The sequence below is a fragment of the Meriones unguiculatus genome, assembly GCF_030254825.1.
Source record: "Meriones unguiculatus strain TT.TT164.6M chromosome 16 unlocalized genomic scaffold, Bangor_MerUng_6.1 Chr16_unordered_Scaffold_43, whole genome shotgun sequence".
Classification (NCBI taxonomy): Eukaryota; Metazoa; Chordata; class Mammalia; order Rodentia; family Muridae; genus Meriones; species Meriones unguiculatus.
The window spans coordinates 328,630-345,040 of NW_026843701.1; the positions used below are offsets into that span (position 1 = coordinate 328,630).

The following is a 16,411-nucleotide window of genomic DNA, read 5'->3' on the forward strand; positions in this document are numbered from 1 at the left end:
ACATGTGGCTGAAGGCTAGAAGATGCACAGCAGGAGATGATACTCAGAGTATTATATGTTAGGCTATGGCAGTAGGGAAAGGACGTGTCTGGCAAGACCTGTCACCTAGCTATGTGTGTGTCTGTGGATCATGGCTGAAACATAAGAGCTAAAAAGCAGAACCTGACATGTGGCTTGTTCTGATTACGGGGGTTATGTTGTAATGGAGGGGAGATGTAGCAGGGTGGAACTCCTAGCTGGGTACTTATATATATATGGCTTAGATTGATGGAGAAGGATTATGTAGCAGGACATGACAGGTAGACTTGTATGTTTAAGTTTGGCTTTCACTTCAGGAGAAAGGGAACCAAGCAAAATCAAGCATGTATGGCTGTTTCTCTGTAAAACTGGCAGGCAATACCTAGCTTGGCTTGACATCTAATTAAAGTGAGGGGGGTGGCTCTGTCTGTAGGAGAGGAGGTTCCTTGCAGGTGATGATACTTAGTGCTCTGTGTGAGGTTTAGATAAAGGAGAGGAGGAGGATTGGTGATGGAGAGAGGGAGAGAGATTGAGACAGAGACAGAAATTCATATATATTGGGATTTGCTGTAGGGAAGTGCGAATCAAGGAGGCCCTGAAACCTAGCCCTGTGAGAATATTCAGTCTATATATCCTAGATTTGGCTGTGAATTTGAGGAAACTTACCAGAAAATGATACATGGTCATATGTGTGGCTTTCAGTGTAGAGTTGTGATATAGAGAAGGACTTGCCACCTAACCATATATGTGTATGTAAGCTTTGTCTGTGAGGGAGAAATTCAGTACCTGATATTTAGTAGTGTGTGTCTGTCTGTCTGTGTTTAGGTTATGGTGATGATACCTAGTGCTTTGTGTGTAAGAAGTAGAAAGGAAGAAGAGAGAGGAATAGAAGGAGAGGCAGAGAGAGAACGGGAGAGAACAAGAGTGTTTATATATTTGGGACTTTGCTGTACAGAAGTCAGAATCAAGGAGGCCCTGACACCTATAGCTTGGTATATATTCAAGGCTATATACCCTGGATTTGATTGTGTATTTGAGTGAAATGATCAGGAACTGATACATAGCCATATATGTGGCTTTAAGTGTAGGTTATGAGATATATTGAAGGACTTGTCACCTACACATATATGTGAAAATAAGCTTTGTCTGTGAGGAGATAATATTCAGGACTTGATACCTAGCAGTGTGTATGTGATTGAGTGTATTAAAGGACAGCCTTGACTAGGGTTATGATACATACTGTACCTGACAGCTTTCTTTCTCTCTCTCCTCCCCCACACTCTGTATTTATGTTGTGGAATTTTGTTATTCAGAATTGGAAACTCAGCAGGTCCTCAGACATCACTCTGTGTATCTTTTTTTTGCCTTTCTAGGAGGAGGAACCTTGCAGGACCTGACACCCATCTGCTGAGTGGAATTGGATGTAGGTATTTAGCAAACCTGGTCCTTAGCCATACACTGGTTGAGGCTTTGCCTGTGAGGGGAAAATGTCTGGACCTGAAGTATACTCCAGTGTATGAGTGCATGTGTGCATACATGTATGTGTTTTCATGGCTTTTGCTAGTAAACATGTTTATGAGTACATGTGTGTGTGTTCATGGGTTTGGTTGTCTGCTAGGGGACAGAGAGAAGGACCTAACATAAATCTTAAGTTCATGTGTGGCACTGGCTATGGTGAAGGGTATACCTAGCCTGAGGTAACACCTAGCCTTACATGTGTATATAGAGCTTTGCTATAGGGGAGGTGTTAACAAGTATGATCTGACACAGACACAAATGGGGCCTTTGACTGTAGGGGGGCTCTTCATTGAAGGTCCTGTTATCTGGGTTGGGGTTGGGCTTTGGCATTAATGGAGCAGAAACATAGCATATGAAACCTAGTCATGTGTCTGTGTGAGTGGGGGAAGGATTGGCAATGGTAGAGGTAGTACCTAGCAGCCCCTAAAACCCAGCCCTGTGTATTGGGCTTCAGCTCCAAGGGGAGGGATACCTTGAAGTGGTAATTTCTGCTTTCTTTGAAGACTGAATTTTGTCAGGTGATGTTTTGCTGCAAGCTGGGCATGTGATGGTTTGCCAAGGTTGGCTTGTGAGAGGGCATGTGATGTTTTGCTGTAACCCCTCACATGCGAAAGGCATGATTTTGTCCAGCTAAATAGGGGCCACCTTGCTTGACCCAACACCTACCCATGCTTGGAGTGTTGGATGTGAAATAAAATTAAGACAATAACAGTTAGTCATCTATGCTGTGTATATGGGGCTTTGGACGTGGGCTAAGGATTACCTAGCAAAACCTAACACTGAGAGGTGTGTGTTGAGCTTTCATTCTAGGAAATTAGCTGTCTAGTGGGCATGCACCTGCTAGATAATTTTAGGAAGTATGTAGGGGCATATGTGCTTAGATAGATATGTGTGTGGTAGATTGGCTATAGGAGAGGGAATAACTAGCAGGATATGGCACCTAGACATATATGTATTATGTGGGGCTGTCTGTGGAGAAGGTTATTTAGCAGGAGCTGAACCACAGCATTGAATGTGAAACTTTGATTAGGGTGTTATAACTAGCAGGCCCTGGAGTGAGTGAGTGTGTGTGTGTGTGTGTGTGTGTGGACTGTAGGTAGGGGAAGGACCTGACACTTGGCTGTGTAGATGGGGCATTAGCTGTAGGGTTATACCTAGGAGGATCTGACTTAAACATTTGGCTGAAAACGGGCTGGAAACCTAACAGTACCTGAAACCTGTGTGTTGAGTCTTTGGCTGTGGGGTGGGGCACCTGACACCTCACTGTATATGTGATTGTGGGGCTGTGGCTGTAGGGGAGGGGACACTAGCAGGAACTGTCAAGAAATCTTGGAAGGGACCTAGTGTTCCAACCAGTAGTGTCCCCCTTTCTTTCACCCAGCATTGAATGGGAGATACAACAGTCTTAATATAAACCATTGTATGTGGAGCTGCAGTGATGTGTAGGGCCATGTGTCCAGCAGGGCCCGATTCCCAGCAGTGTGTGCACACTGGTGCCAGGGGTGGGAATTGTGCACTTGGACTGAGCACTGTGTGTTGGGTAGCAGGGTGGTATACAGCAGGGACTTAGTATTGTATGTGGCATTACAGGGGAGGAGCTGCAATCACCTGGGACACACCTATAGTTCTATGTGGGGCTTTTCAAGGGAGCAGACAGCACTCATGAACCTCATGGTATGCCCTGGGGGCAAATATTTTCGCAACACTCTGCTCTATATAAAGGCTTGCTGCATTTCCTTCCCCTGCATCTGAAACCTAGATTTACTGCTGATGTCAGACCATAAAGACACCTTAACCAAGAACCCCACATTGACTGCTGCATTCAAACTACATTTCTATCCAAGTGCACACCACTTCTTCCTCACATTCATTGCAGGTAACAGCAGTGAAGCACACTCTCTAAGCCTTCACTACATACACACGTGCACAGACATAGACATACACATGTGCACACACACAAACACACAGAGCTCTTTAAAACAGCAACACCACTGCTTCACATGAAGGGATGGACACCTGGTACCCTACAGAAACTTGATGTGTGTTGAGTCTTCTTGACCTAGGCAGCAACTGACGGCTCCCACTTATCATAACCTGCTGTGTTCATGACCCTCCAGGGCATTTCCCAGCTGCTCCCACACAGAGTCATCTCAGTGTGAGGAGCTGCACCATGTAGAGGCCTTACTAGATACCCCCACCCTGCTGCCAACAGTCCCCTGCAATGCTAGTCATCAGGTCCCCTGGACACTCCTTCCCCTGCCACCACAGCCTTAAATGCACTGTTTGGATTCAGGCCTTGCTGGAGAAATGGCTGGGCCCTTATGCACTACTATGTATCAGCTCCTTCAGGACTCTCCAGTTCTAAACTGTACACAATTCCTGACAACAGGACTTGTATAACAAGCTTCTCTTCCTATACCTGTATTGATGTCCAGAAGGAGTGCTAATTTTCATTGACACTAACACCCCCTGCTACTTTCTAGGCAACAGAATGGTGGTGTTATACCTTGAAGCTTAATATTGTGTGCATGAGTACAATGTGCACAGAGTGGCAGTGAGGGCCTGATGCCTAGAATCTTGCATGTTTCAGGGTCAGGGGTATCTAGCAGAGCCTTAAATATTGCAGTGTTGTTGGCCAGTAGTGTATATTGGGGCAAGTGGTTGTCAAGCTTGTACAACACCTAGCATGTCGTGTGGGCTAGAAGAGTGGTGTTCAAGTGAACCTGATCCACAGCATTTACATGTCACTGCAGTTTAGGAATGGCATAGTGTTCAGTGTGGCCTGGTATCCAGCAGTGGAGCCTGATACACAGCACATTAGGTGGCATTAGGAGAGAATTACAGCAGAACCTGGAGCTGAGCAGTGTAGGTTTGTCATCAGCAGAAGGACATCCAGCAATGCTCTTAAAATTTTGAGATGCATGGCAGAAGGAGAAGCTCCCAGCATGGTCTGATAGCTAGTGATTTATGAGGGTTAGGAGGTCAAGCAGATCCACATACCTAGAAATGGATGTGTGATCACAGGTGTGGTGGTGAGTTCAACAACTTTAATGAATAACACTGGATGACAGAGAGGAACAGGGAAGAAGAGGGTGTCCAGCTGCACCCAATACCCACTAGGTTTATGTTAGCTTATGGAAGAACTGGTGTCCTTCAAAGTCTGGTAAGAGGCGGATGTGATGTCCAATAGTGCCTGACACTTCAGAGAGTGTAAGGCATCGTGAGTGTCACCCGAGCCTTAGACCTAGCTGTGTAAGTGAGGAAGCTGCAGGGTGGCATGTTTGCCTCAGAGCCTCCAGCTGGCACTGTAGAAATGGTTGTGGAGTGTCGGAATGCCCAGCATGTCCTCAGGTTTGTAATTGTTGATGTGATGCGGTATCCAGCAGGCCCTGATACTCACACAGTAGCACATTGCACTGCGGCCTGCAAACAGCAGTGCGTGTACATCTTCAGTAGTGTGAGAGTCAAGCGGGGACCAATAACTAGGCATGTATTTTGGGTTCAGTTGTAAGAGAGTATCTTGCATAGTCTGCAAAATAGTAGTTGATGTGGTGTTAGGTGGGGGATATTCCGAATCTAATGCCTTGGGATAAATATGAATAATGCCTGAGGGTTTATAGAGTAAGACATGATACCTAAGAGTCCATGTGTTGTTTGGTGGGAAGTCATGCATGCCCCAACACAAAGAAATGTATGGTGTGTGTGTGTGTGTGTGTGTGTGTGTGTGTGTGTGTGTATGTGTATGCACAAGTTTATGTAGGTTGTTCAGCAGGCCCCAAGAGCTAGCAATGGAAATGAGGTGTATGGGTGTGGTGTCCAGCACTGCATTAGACCTAGTGTTGTATGTCAGAGCAGGAGGATTCCAGGAGTGTTTGAACCAAACAGAAAATGTGTTTTATTGAGAGGAAGTAGAGTGTCCAACAGGGTCTGATGCCTTTCATTGAATCTCAGTTGATGTTGTGGTTGGAGGGATGTCTAGCAGAGTCTGATACCTTACCTTGGTGGTGGGAGAGCAGAAGAGGTGTTGTCTAGGTGTTGTTCCAGGCCTGATCCCTAGAGAATTCTATCCTGTGGATAATGGGTGATCTTCCTAGCTTTAGATTAACAATGTATGGAAGGCGTTAACAGGGCGAGGGTTATGCCTAACATATGGAAGTTTGTAGGGATCAGGCTCTGCTACTCACCCCACCCCACTGACCCAGACATTACAGTGTTATCATCAGATGCAAGTGCACATCCCCTCTCCAGTCCACATAATGTGGTAGATATCACACTCATCACACCATACATCAAACCAACAGCCTCCCACCCCACAGCCACACAATATACACTGCTCTTCATCATGTCCAGTTAGACCCATTGATGATGCAGATAAAGTTATCAGGCCCTGCAAAACATCTACCCAAACACACTATCTACATCATATAAACTCACATTTCTAAATATCAGGGCAAGACTGATCCTGCTACCTCTGTTACATCCACTGCTAGGTACCTGGCCCTGTGGTACACTTAAAGCCACACACATATTATGCACCAGCCATTCTTCAACTCACATGTTGTACCTGCTGTAAGGCTCTGTTACATGGCCCACCTCCTCCACATCCACCCAAAATACACAGTAGTTTTCCGAATTTGCTGAACACATCCCTGGCTTTTTCCCCTTTTAAACTTCTGATATCAGGCCCTGATGGACACACCCTTGATAACACTAATATAAACAAGTAGTCATTGGTCTGCTTAACATCCCTATCTTGGCTGCTACATCCATACATGCGCTGACACTTACAATGGGTGTTTCTCAGGCCATTTTCTCCTGAAAATTTTCTCTTTCTTCTATGCTCCGACCTCAACTCCACTCCATAGACACTGCTTGGCATCAGAAACTTCACATCATTTGCTCTGCTTCCACCCAACATGCCCTGCATGGCTGTGGCAGGGGATTGTCTAGTATGGCCCTTAGCTTAGCAAGGAAATAAGGTGGCCTCCATGTCCAGTAGGGCCTGAGTAGAGGCTCAGTATGTGGAGTTTCTAGATAGCTCTAAAAACAGCTGGCACACAGTATATGTAGAGCTGCATGGTTGGTAAGCAGCAAGGCAGCCGTAGAGGAAGGTAAATGGGGCTTTGTAGGGAAGTGTTCAGCCAGTTCTAACATGAGCGCATGCACCTGCATTTGAGTAAGTGGTGTCAAGATAGGGAACATCAAGCAGGGCTTACTTCTGCCTGTGCTGTTTGAGAGAGCAGTTGGGAAAACATGTGCCAAATCTTGACTAACTGATGTATCTTGAATAGAGTGGAAGAGAAACAATCATCCAGACCTGTGTGTGGAGTTTTGGAAAATGTGTGCGTATGAGTGGATAAAAGTCTCAGTCAAGGCCTAATCTCCACAGGTTTACTTGGTGTATGTTGTAAGTCTCCATCCTGGCCTTACACATAGCCTTGTTGAGGCTGTGAAGTGTCTAGCTCAGCCTGCTGCCTTGCAGCTTTTGTGGGGCTGCAGGAGGGCAGTGTCTTTTCCATGGTTTGATAACTAGCAGTGTGTATGGAGAAGTGATGAGGCCTGTGCAGCTCTAGGCTTCCTGGTTTCCAGGAGGAGCAGCATGGAAATTCACAAGCTACAGCACGTACCATGTCTTTCTCATGCTCACTCTCATCCTTCTACTGTGTAGGTATTTGGGAATCAAAAGCAAAGCAAACAGTCAGAGCTGGAAGTGACCACCAGCCTTGGGTAGTGACCCTTTTGTTCCTATCCCACATACTCATGTAGTAGTCTTGGGAAAGGCTAAGGGAGTAGCCTGGAGTGGACAAGAGTGGTGGAGAGCACCTCTGCCTGTCTGCCAGGACATTTTCTTGGTGCTGATAGGGAGCAACACTATCTTGGTTTAGGACAGGGATTTGTGGCTCCAGGATGTGGCAAGGGCCAGGCTCCCTCTAGATGCCCTAAAGAAGTATCTGCTCAAGCCAGGGTCCAACTTCTGTTTTTCTCATTTAGTGGCCTCAGAGCTCCCATATCCACAGTCCATCTTCTCTGTGCTAACTTGCTAGGGAATGTTCCTATTGACAATGTCATTGTTCTGTAGGTTTCTTTTGTTGCTTTGACATGAATGTTATGCATTTGTCTTTTTGGATGGGCAACTGTAACAATGGTGGTGTTCATTTTTCAGTAGCTTTCCAGTTGTTTGTTTTTCCATACCTGAACTGTGTCCATTTGTGGACAGACCATTTTCTCTGCCTTGATATCCCTGGGTGACTTTGACAACATCACTTAGTGTGATTTAGGTGGGTCTGGTGCTGGGCTTTGTGGTTGATTTTTAGTGTCCAGTCTCTGTTCCTTCCCTCTAGCACTTTCTGTATCACTGTGGCTTTGTGTGGAGTGCTGGAAGAAGTACAGGGTCTTGATGAATGTCTTCTGCCCCCTGCAATCTCTTCTCGGTTTAGGCCATGCTGGTTCTTACATTTCATATTTGGTCATCAGACTGGATTTGGTTGAGTCTATAGATGACCTACAACGTTCTCTCACGTTAAGAAGAGCAACTATGATAAATGGCTTTGGATGTCTACTGACAAGTGTCAAATGTTCTGAATGCCAGTTTATGTAAATTAGGTTAAATACCTCAGAAGTTAAGTAGAATCCTTCAGTGTGAGCTGGTCCACCCAGATGACTTCCAGTCCATCTTCATGTTAGTGTTGGTCTGGGACAAGGGATAATAGACACTGCCCTTCTCAAGAAACCTGTTCTAGTGGTCAAAAGAGATTCAAAGTGAACATTCACATTGCTAGGCTCTGCTGAGACTCTTTCTTCTGCTCAGGCACGTTTCTGGGATCATTTGTGAGGATAGATAGACATAAGTGACCTTTGTGAACTGCTGGAATCAGAATAATATTAAAATGGGGTGGGGATTCAGCATTAACACATCTACTGGGAGGCTTTCCCAAGGGGTCCTCCTGTTATCCTCAGATCTTGTTGAGAAGTGAGGATGCTGGGGGGATGAAGGAATAGAATCTGTTTCCTTGTCCTTCACAATGTGTCCTCCTGAGGCTGTGTGGAGCATCTGCCCTCCTCTAGAGCACAGGCAATGATATGCTAGTCTCCTTTTAGAGCTGGAGGTTCTGAGGTGTTCTCCTGTATCACTGGCACTAGTGCTGAGTAGGAAGGTCCTCAGGCCAAGAATTCACTGGGAACATACTTCAGGATGTGGCCTGGGGCCTACAAGAAAAGGAACATAATGGAACAATGAAGAAGTTGATCAAGAGTTCCACATTCCCCATGCCCAATACCAGTAACCTTGGTAGATAATGGCAGGTATATTTTGGGTGGAATTCAGGGACTAATGTGGCAGGGATGAGGCCCATTATCTTGCACTGTGACTTTCACCATGGTGACATCATTAGGTTTTCTTCAGGGACCTCTTCCTGCAGGAAATGATTTCCTCATTGAAGTCTAGACACTTTCCCTGAGTCGGGCTCAGGAAGGAAAACCAGTTTCTCACCAATGTGGTTAAATATAGGCATTCCAATATATGAACCCCATCTCACTTACCCTTGTCCACATGAGACAGGATTCACATTCATGGTGAAAATAAGCTTCCACAACAGGACATCTCCAAAAGAACCTATACAAGGAGAGAAAGGGTGACCAACAAAAGATCTGGAGGTGACTTTTGAGACTCCAATGTCCCACCCACATTGATCACTGTGGCTGGGTCAAAAGGCTCACTGGGTAGAAAGGTATAAGGTATCTCAAGGACTCAGGTTTGTCTTCTGTGAGGTGAATGCCTGTGAACAGCTTTGAAATGATGTGTGTGAAGTTCCTGTTACAACTATCTGTACTAAGTGCCCTGCTCATGCTTCCTCTATCAGGCAGGCAGTGAAAGATAGAGGTGCTGTGTGTAGGGCTGGTCCTCAGCAGACTTCTATTCCAACAGGTCAAAAGCTATAAGGAGCAACACCCCTCACTGAGTAACAGAAATACAAAAGTCCCCATCAGACCCAAGTGACATCAGATCCAAGTTACATCATGTTTTCACTGTGATTCACCATCTTAGAGACCATCACCTGGGTCTTGAGCTAATGATTCCCTTGGACTGTCTGTACTGGGACTCACTGACCTAGCCACAGCACACATGTTCCCTTTTCACAGGCCTGGTTTCAGTGCCTTAGTAATCCCCCACTGATGTATTGCAGCTATGGCTACATGAGTAAGAAGCTCACTGGCTCTGGGCTGGTTTTCCTTGCAGGCTGTGTGCATCCTTGAGCTCATGGTTCTTCAGTCTATTACAGACTAAACAGGTGGCTTGAGGAAATAAGTGTTATCCCAAAGAAGTTTAATATGTTCACCCTCTATGGCAGAAACTGTTCTTCTATAATAGTTTGTGACAGTGGTCAGAGAGGAGAGGTGTGCAGCTTGTCACAAGATGCCTCTGAATCCACACTTCAGCTGTCTGTCACTACCCCTTTGTTCATTTGCATCATGAACAAAGCATCCTCATATTCATTACCTGCATACCAGTTTCATGGTTGGACCAGATCACAGAACCATCTCTCATAGAATGGAGGTAAACTTAGTGGTCTCAATGATCCCTCAGCCATGTGAGGACCTCAGATGAGCCCTGGCATTCAAGCCCTTCCAAGTGGACCTTCTTCACTGCAGAGAGTAGGGAATCTGCCTGGTAGGTGTCCACAACAACACTGAAGATAACTCTCATAGTCGGACACTCAAGTAGATAGCTTGGCTAAATGCCCCTACTCTGATTATCAAGGCTCTGTCTAGACATGACCCCTAAAGTGGGACAGGAATAAAATGTAGTTCCAAGTCTACAGACTAAGCCAGGTGTCCACCATGTTCTAGGACAGGCAAGAAATACCCACCTTCCAAAGCAGAGCAACATTCCCGCATTCCATCCAAAGTGATGCCCATTTCCTTCCAGCTTGCTGGCACTTCCTCTTAAGAGACAGATATGGTTATGATAAGACTCCCCACAAAAAGGTCCATTCACCATCAGCAGTGAGACTGTGTCTCCTGTGTTGGAGGGACACAGGGATATGAGGTAAGCGGGAAACACTGTATTAGGGCAGGGAGGTGGAAGAAAGAGGTGATTCATCTCTACCCAGTGAGGGGAAACATCTCCCTTGGACCAGACCCTGAATGAAGGGAAAGACCAATGAATGAGCACTGATGAAGAAGTTCTATGATGTTTGGCCCATAGGGAGTCCTCATTCCTGGGCAGCCTTGGGCATGGTTTTGGCACAAGGCCACACTCTCATAATGATCTTATAGAAGCTAGTCATGGGACATATCCCTTGTTACCTATACTTTCCTGTGGAGAAACCTTTGGTAGATGGCTTGCTTCTTCCTGTGCTTGACTCCTCTGGGCTGGGTTAAGTGGGCACACTGACATCTGGAGTTCCTGCAGGGATACTGCTTCTGCTGTTTCACACAAAAGGAAAAGTCCCATCCCATGTCTCAACCTGCATAGAGGCTTATCACTTAAAGAGATAAAGTCATATGGAAGGGATGCTCTTAGGGGCTTAGAAACATAAACTTACCCTTGCCTGTTCTTATCACACTGTGCCATTCTTTCTTCAGTGCTTCAGTGGCTCTTCCCCTCCCTCACTGTTCTTTTTTTTTTTTTTTGAACCTCCACTGAAACTTTCATCCCCTCTGAATCTTTCCACCTTTATCCGACTCATTCTGGCTGTCTCTGCCACCTCTGCTTTTCATCCTCTGCTGTCCATTTTCAGGTAACAAGTTTGGTTTTCTCTGAGGTGATGGTGATGTGAGATTGCTCCTCTAAAAATAAGATTGTCTAATTTGCATACAAATAATTATTGTGTGTTGGTTCCAAGAGACTTTAGAATATATCCACATTAAGAATCACAGAAGTCCAATAGAGTATGTCACTCTATTGCCTTCAACTTTACGTGGTACTACTTCTTTCTGAGAAATATGGCTCCTTTTTGAGACTGGTAGGCAGCAGCACAATGTCTGCATACAGTTCCAAATTCTCTTCTTTACCCTCTTCCAGCCTTGGGATAGATTCCTGGAAAAGTGTGTACTTCCTCCTTTGGGTGGGACACATTTAAAGTTTTCCTTGGTTGTTGCCTGAAGGGAAGGTCTCTGGGTTCCATTGGTGGCACTGCTGGTAACACGCTGAGGTGACTCTCTGGATTTACTTGCAGGTGGTGTACTCAGAGTGTAAGAACTATTTGAAGGGATGTTTAGTTTGTGGAGGGCCTCCTGGGAAAAAGACTGTACCGAAGAGATGCCCTGTTGGGATGGGCATCTTGAAGAGACCCCTTTGCACATAATGTTACTTTTCACACTTTTGCTCACAAGATAAGTAACGTTGGGAGCACACCTGCGGCGAAGTTTGGGTAGGTTGACCCCATACTGCTGCAAGCACAGGGTGGTAGGCATGCTCAGCTTTCTACTTCCCTTGTTCCTTGACCGATTCTCATTGTGTATGTGGTGTTCAGGCAGACAGGTCAATGTGGAAAGTGCAGGCTCACTCATTGCCCTCAGAGGAAGAAGAGAGGTGAGAGCACGTGCTGGGGACATGGCAACACCGCCCTGTATGGACTTAACAGGATGGTTAGTGTGGTGACCATGTTTTAGGATTAAATAGGTGGCCATTATGTTATTAAAATTTTTCTTATGAATACAGTCACAAATATCTTTGGGACGGTAGCCCATGTCCCACATAGTCACCACAATGCTGGGACTTGGGTTGTTACCGTGTGTTGCTAAGGATGATGGGAGTTTCCAAAATTCTTCCCTGTCCTTGAGCCACTGATGCTGCTTAATGTCACCTATCTTTGGCCTCTGCCCAGGCTCCATAGTCAACAACTGCACAATGAGGTTTGCGATGTTTTCTGAAAGTGTGGCAGGAATGAAGAGAGTGGGACTCAGCATCTCCTCCTTCATGTCTGAATAGGTGTATGCATTGAATGGGAACTGTGCTGTCACAATTGTATATAAAACAACTCCCATGCTCCAGATGTCAACTGCCTTTGCATCATATTCTCTGTCAGTGAATAGCTCTGGAGCACAATATTCAACAGTGCCACAGAACCCTAACACCATCTCTCCATCTGTGACTCTGATGGCCAGGCCAAAGTCACACAGTTTGATGTTCCCTTTGCCATCCAGCAGTATGTTGTCTAGTTTGATGTCCCTGTGAGCAATGCCATTGTTATGGCAGTAGTGAACTGCACACACCAACTGTGTGAAGATGTGCTGGGCCTGCTTCTCCTGCAGACATCCCACCTTCTCAATATGGCTCACCAGGTCTCCGTGAGCAGCATGTTCCATCACCATATAGGTGTGTTCTCTGGTATTGATGATGTGGAACAGCTTAATGATGTTTGGGTGCTCTAGCACCTTAATGATTTCAATTTCAGTTTTATTGTTATCTTTTTTCAGGATCTTGACAGCTACCTGAACCTCTGTGTGGAGGTGGCAGGCCAGCTTGACCTCAGCAAAGCTCCCCTTGCCAAGGGTCCTGAGTACTCTGTAATAATCTGTAAGTGTTTCCTCTTCAGAGGCGCTGGCCTCCAGGTGCAGCTGCATTCTCTCCTCCTCTCCTGCCTTGCTGTTAAGTTGCATGACCCTTGCCAGGCCAACACCAGCTGACAAAAGCAGATTAAAATCAATTAAAAGTTGGTCTAGGTGGAAAGTTTATCTCTTTCAATTTCTATGTGAAGAAATGGAGAGATAATATACAACTTACAATGACTTCCAGACGCAAAGAAAAATAAGAATAAACGAAACCCCTAAAGAAGTACCTGGAGGAGTCCAAGATGGCCGAGATCAGCTCCTGCCAAGCCTGAGGGGCAGATGATCCGATACCCGAAACTGGTGAGTGGAGGAGCAGCTGAAGTCAGAACACTGACTTGGAGGCCTCCTGGGAGAGAGGGGACAACCAGTGAGTCTGGGCAATTTGCTTCCAGGTCACCCTTGTACATCTCTGCGGTCTGATAGTGACAAATGTTTGACACCCTGCACATTCACTGGCCCAAGCAGAGGCCTCCCTGCTCAGTGACTGAGAATGCAGAGGCCAATAACCCCAGGTCAGGAAGACACCACTGACTCATCTCCTACACATTCATTTGGTCATGCTAGCCCAAATCTGAGAGCAGAGAACAGGAAGAACCCAGGTCCCTCCATGCTAGCAGCCAGACATAGGAACCCTCACACTCAATCCCAACTGTAGGAAACATAGGAATCCTTGGGACAACATTCTTGACATCGAAGCCCCTATTCTGTGGGTCTATTTGTGGAGTCCAGGCAAACAATTCTTGGAGCCAAGATGTTGCAACCCAGACACATCTGAATGCCTCTAGAACAGAAGAAAAGGCCTGTGGGCCCCTGAGGCATTCTGGGCAACTGAACTTGTGAACTGCATCCATGAATTGTGACAGCACCCCGACCTGTGCTTAAGCTCCACTCTTCCAGGCATCTACATGCTCTAGCACCCAGTCCTTCAAGGCACACTTCCACTCACATTCCTGTGACCTTCCTCCCTTAGTGACAGCTGAAACACCAACATTCACTCTCAAACCAGTGAACCTCTCTCATCTTCGTAAATACTCCAGAATCCAGAGACAGACAGTCTGCAGTAAAGGCTCCAGGAATAAATAGTGAAGTTTACAAATAAGAACATGACTGGCCAATCACATTCAACAAAAATCAGGACATCATGGCTTCACCAGCAACCTCAAAAGTCAATGGTTATTTTAATTAATCAGACACAGAGGAAAATAATCTCAACTCTATACTTATCCAGTTATTAGAGGCACATAATGAAGAAATAAACAAATCTCTCAAAGAATACAGGCAAATACAGCCAAAAAAAGAAACAAAAAAAAAAAATAGAGGCATATAGAGAGGAAATAAACAAAAAAAAAAAAATAGAGGAGAAGCCGTCATGGACAGATAGAAATCCAAATAGATACAGATAAACGAAATGGTGAATGACATGAAAACAGGATTAGAATCAAGAAAGAAAACATACACGGAAAAACTCCAAGAGATAGATAACCTAGCAAAGGGATCACAAACCACAGAGGTAAGCATTAACACAGTTCAAGATATGAAGGAGAGATTCTCGGGCACTGAAGACACAATTGAAGAAATCAAGACATCTGTCAAAAAAAATACATAAAATCAGAAAAGGTCCTGACAGATAAAATCCACAGAACATCCACCTCACGGAACCTTCTCCAAAATTGACCATATAGTTGGTATAAATCAAGCCTCAAGTGATACAAAAACATCAAATAATCCTTTGTATCCTATCAGATCACCATGGCCTAAAACTAAACCTCAACAACAACAGAAATAACAAAAAGCCTACATACACATGAAACTAAACAACTCTACTCAACAACAGCTGGGTCAGGGAAGAAAGAAAAAAAGAAATTTCAGACTTCCTAAAATTCAATGAAACTTATGCAAACATATGGAACATAATGAAAGCAGTGCTAAGTGTAAAGTTCATAGCACTATGTGCCATCAGAAAAATATTTGGGACATCTCATACAAGCAACATAAAAGCCCTAGAAAAAAGAAGCAGACACATAAAAGATCAGTAGATGATTGGACATAATCAAACTCAGAGCTGAAAGCAATCAATTAGAAACAGAAAAAAAAATTCAAAGAATCAATGAAACTGAGAGCTGGTTCTTTGAGAAAATACAAGATAGACAAACTATCTAAAGGGCAGAGAGAAACTATCCAAATCAACAAAATCAAAAACAAAAATGGGGATATAACAACAGACACTGAGAAATTCCAAACAATCATTAGGTCTTACTACAAAAGCCAATATGCCACAAAATTTGAAAATATAATGAAATGGACAATTTTCTTGATAGATTCCATTTATCAATATTAAATCAAGATTAGGTAAACAGATTAAATAGTCTTATATCCCCCAAGGAAATAGAAGCAGTCATTAAGAGTCTAACTTCCAAAAAAAAAAACCCAAGGAGACATGGCTTCAGCACACTATTCTACCAGACATTCAGAGAAGAGCTAATTCCAATACTCTTCAAACTATTCCACAAAATAAAAACAAAAGGAACATTACCAAACTCATTCTATGAGACCACAGTCACCTTGATACCTAAACTACACAGAGACCCCAAAAGTAAGAGAACGCCAGATATATCTCTCTTACAAACCAAATACTCAATAAAATATTCACAAACCAAATCCAAGAACACATAAAACATCATCCACCAGGACCAAGTAAGCTTCAACCCAGGCATGCTGAGGATCAGTATACCAAAATCCAAAAATATAATCCACCATATAAACAAACTGAAGGAGAAAAACTACATGATCATCTCTTTAGATGCCAAAAATGCATTTGAAAAAATCTAACACCCATTCATCTTTAAAGTCTTGGAGAGATCAGGGATGCAAGGCATATACCTAAACACAGTAAAGACAATATATACAAGCCTATAGCCAACATCAAACTAATCAGAAAGAAACTTAAATCAATCCCATTGAAATCAGGGACAAGGCAAGGCTGTCCACTCTCTCCATATCTCTTCAACATAGTACTAGAAGTCCTAGCTAGAGCAATAAGACAACTAAAGGAGATCAAGGGGCTACAAATCAGAAAGGAAGAAATCAAAGTATCACTATTTCCAGATGATATGATAGTATACATGAGTGAGCTCAAAAGTTCAAACAGAGAACTCCTTCAGCTGATAAACACCTTCAGCAACCTGGCTGAAAACAAAATTAACTCAAAAAATCAGTAGCCCTCCTGTATACAAAAGACAAAAGGGCTGAAAAAGAAATTAGGTAAACTACATCCTTCACAATAGCCACAAATAGCATGAAGTACCTTGCTGTGAAAGAC

General features: G+C 44.4%; 1 protein-coding gene across 1 annotated transcript; it reads right to left on the reverse strand.

The window, feature by feature from the left end:
- Nucleotides 1–11,409: 11,409 nt before the first annotated feature.
- On the reverse strand, nt 11,410–13,140 carry LOC132651427 (sperm motility kinase-like). The gene has a single exon (XM_060376635.1). The coding sequence runs from the start codon at nt 13,138–13,140 to the stop codon at nt 11,410–11,412; it is 1,731 nt and encodes a 576-aa protein (XP_060232618.1).
- Between the last annotated feature and the right edge of the window lie 3,271 nt (nt 13,141–16,411).

Coding starts and splice junctions, on each gene's coding strand:
- LOC132651427 (XM_060376635.1), bottom strand. CDS start 13,140: ATGCAACTTAACAGCAAGGCAGGAGAGGAGGAGAGAATGCAGCTGCAC.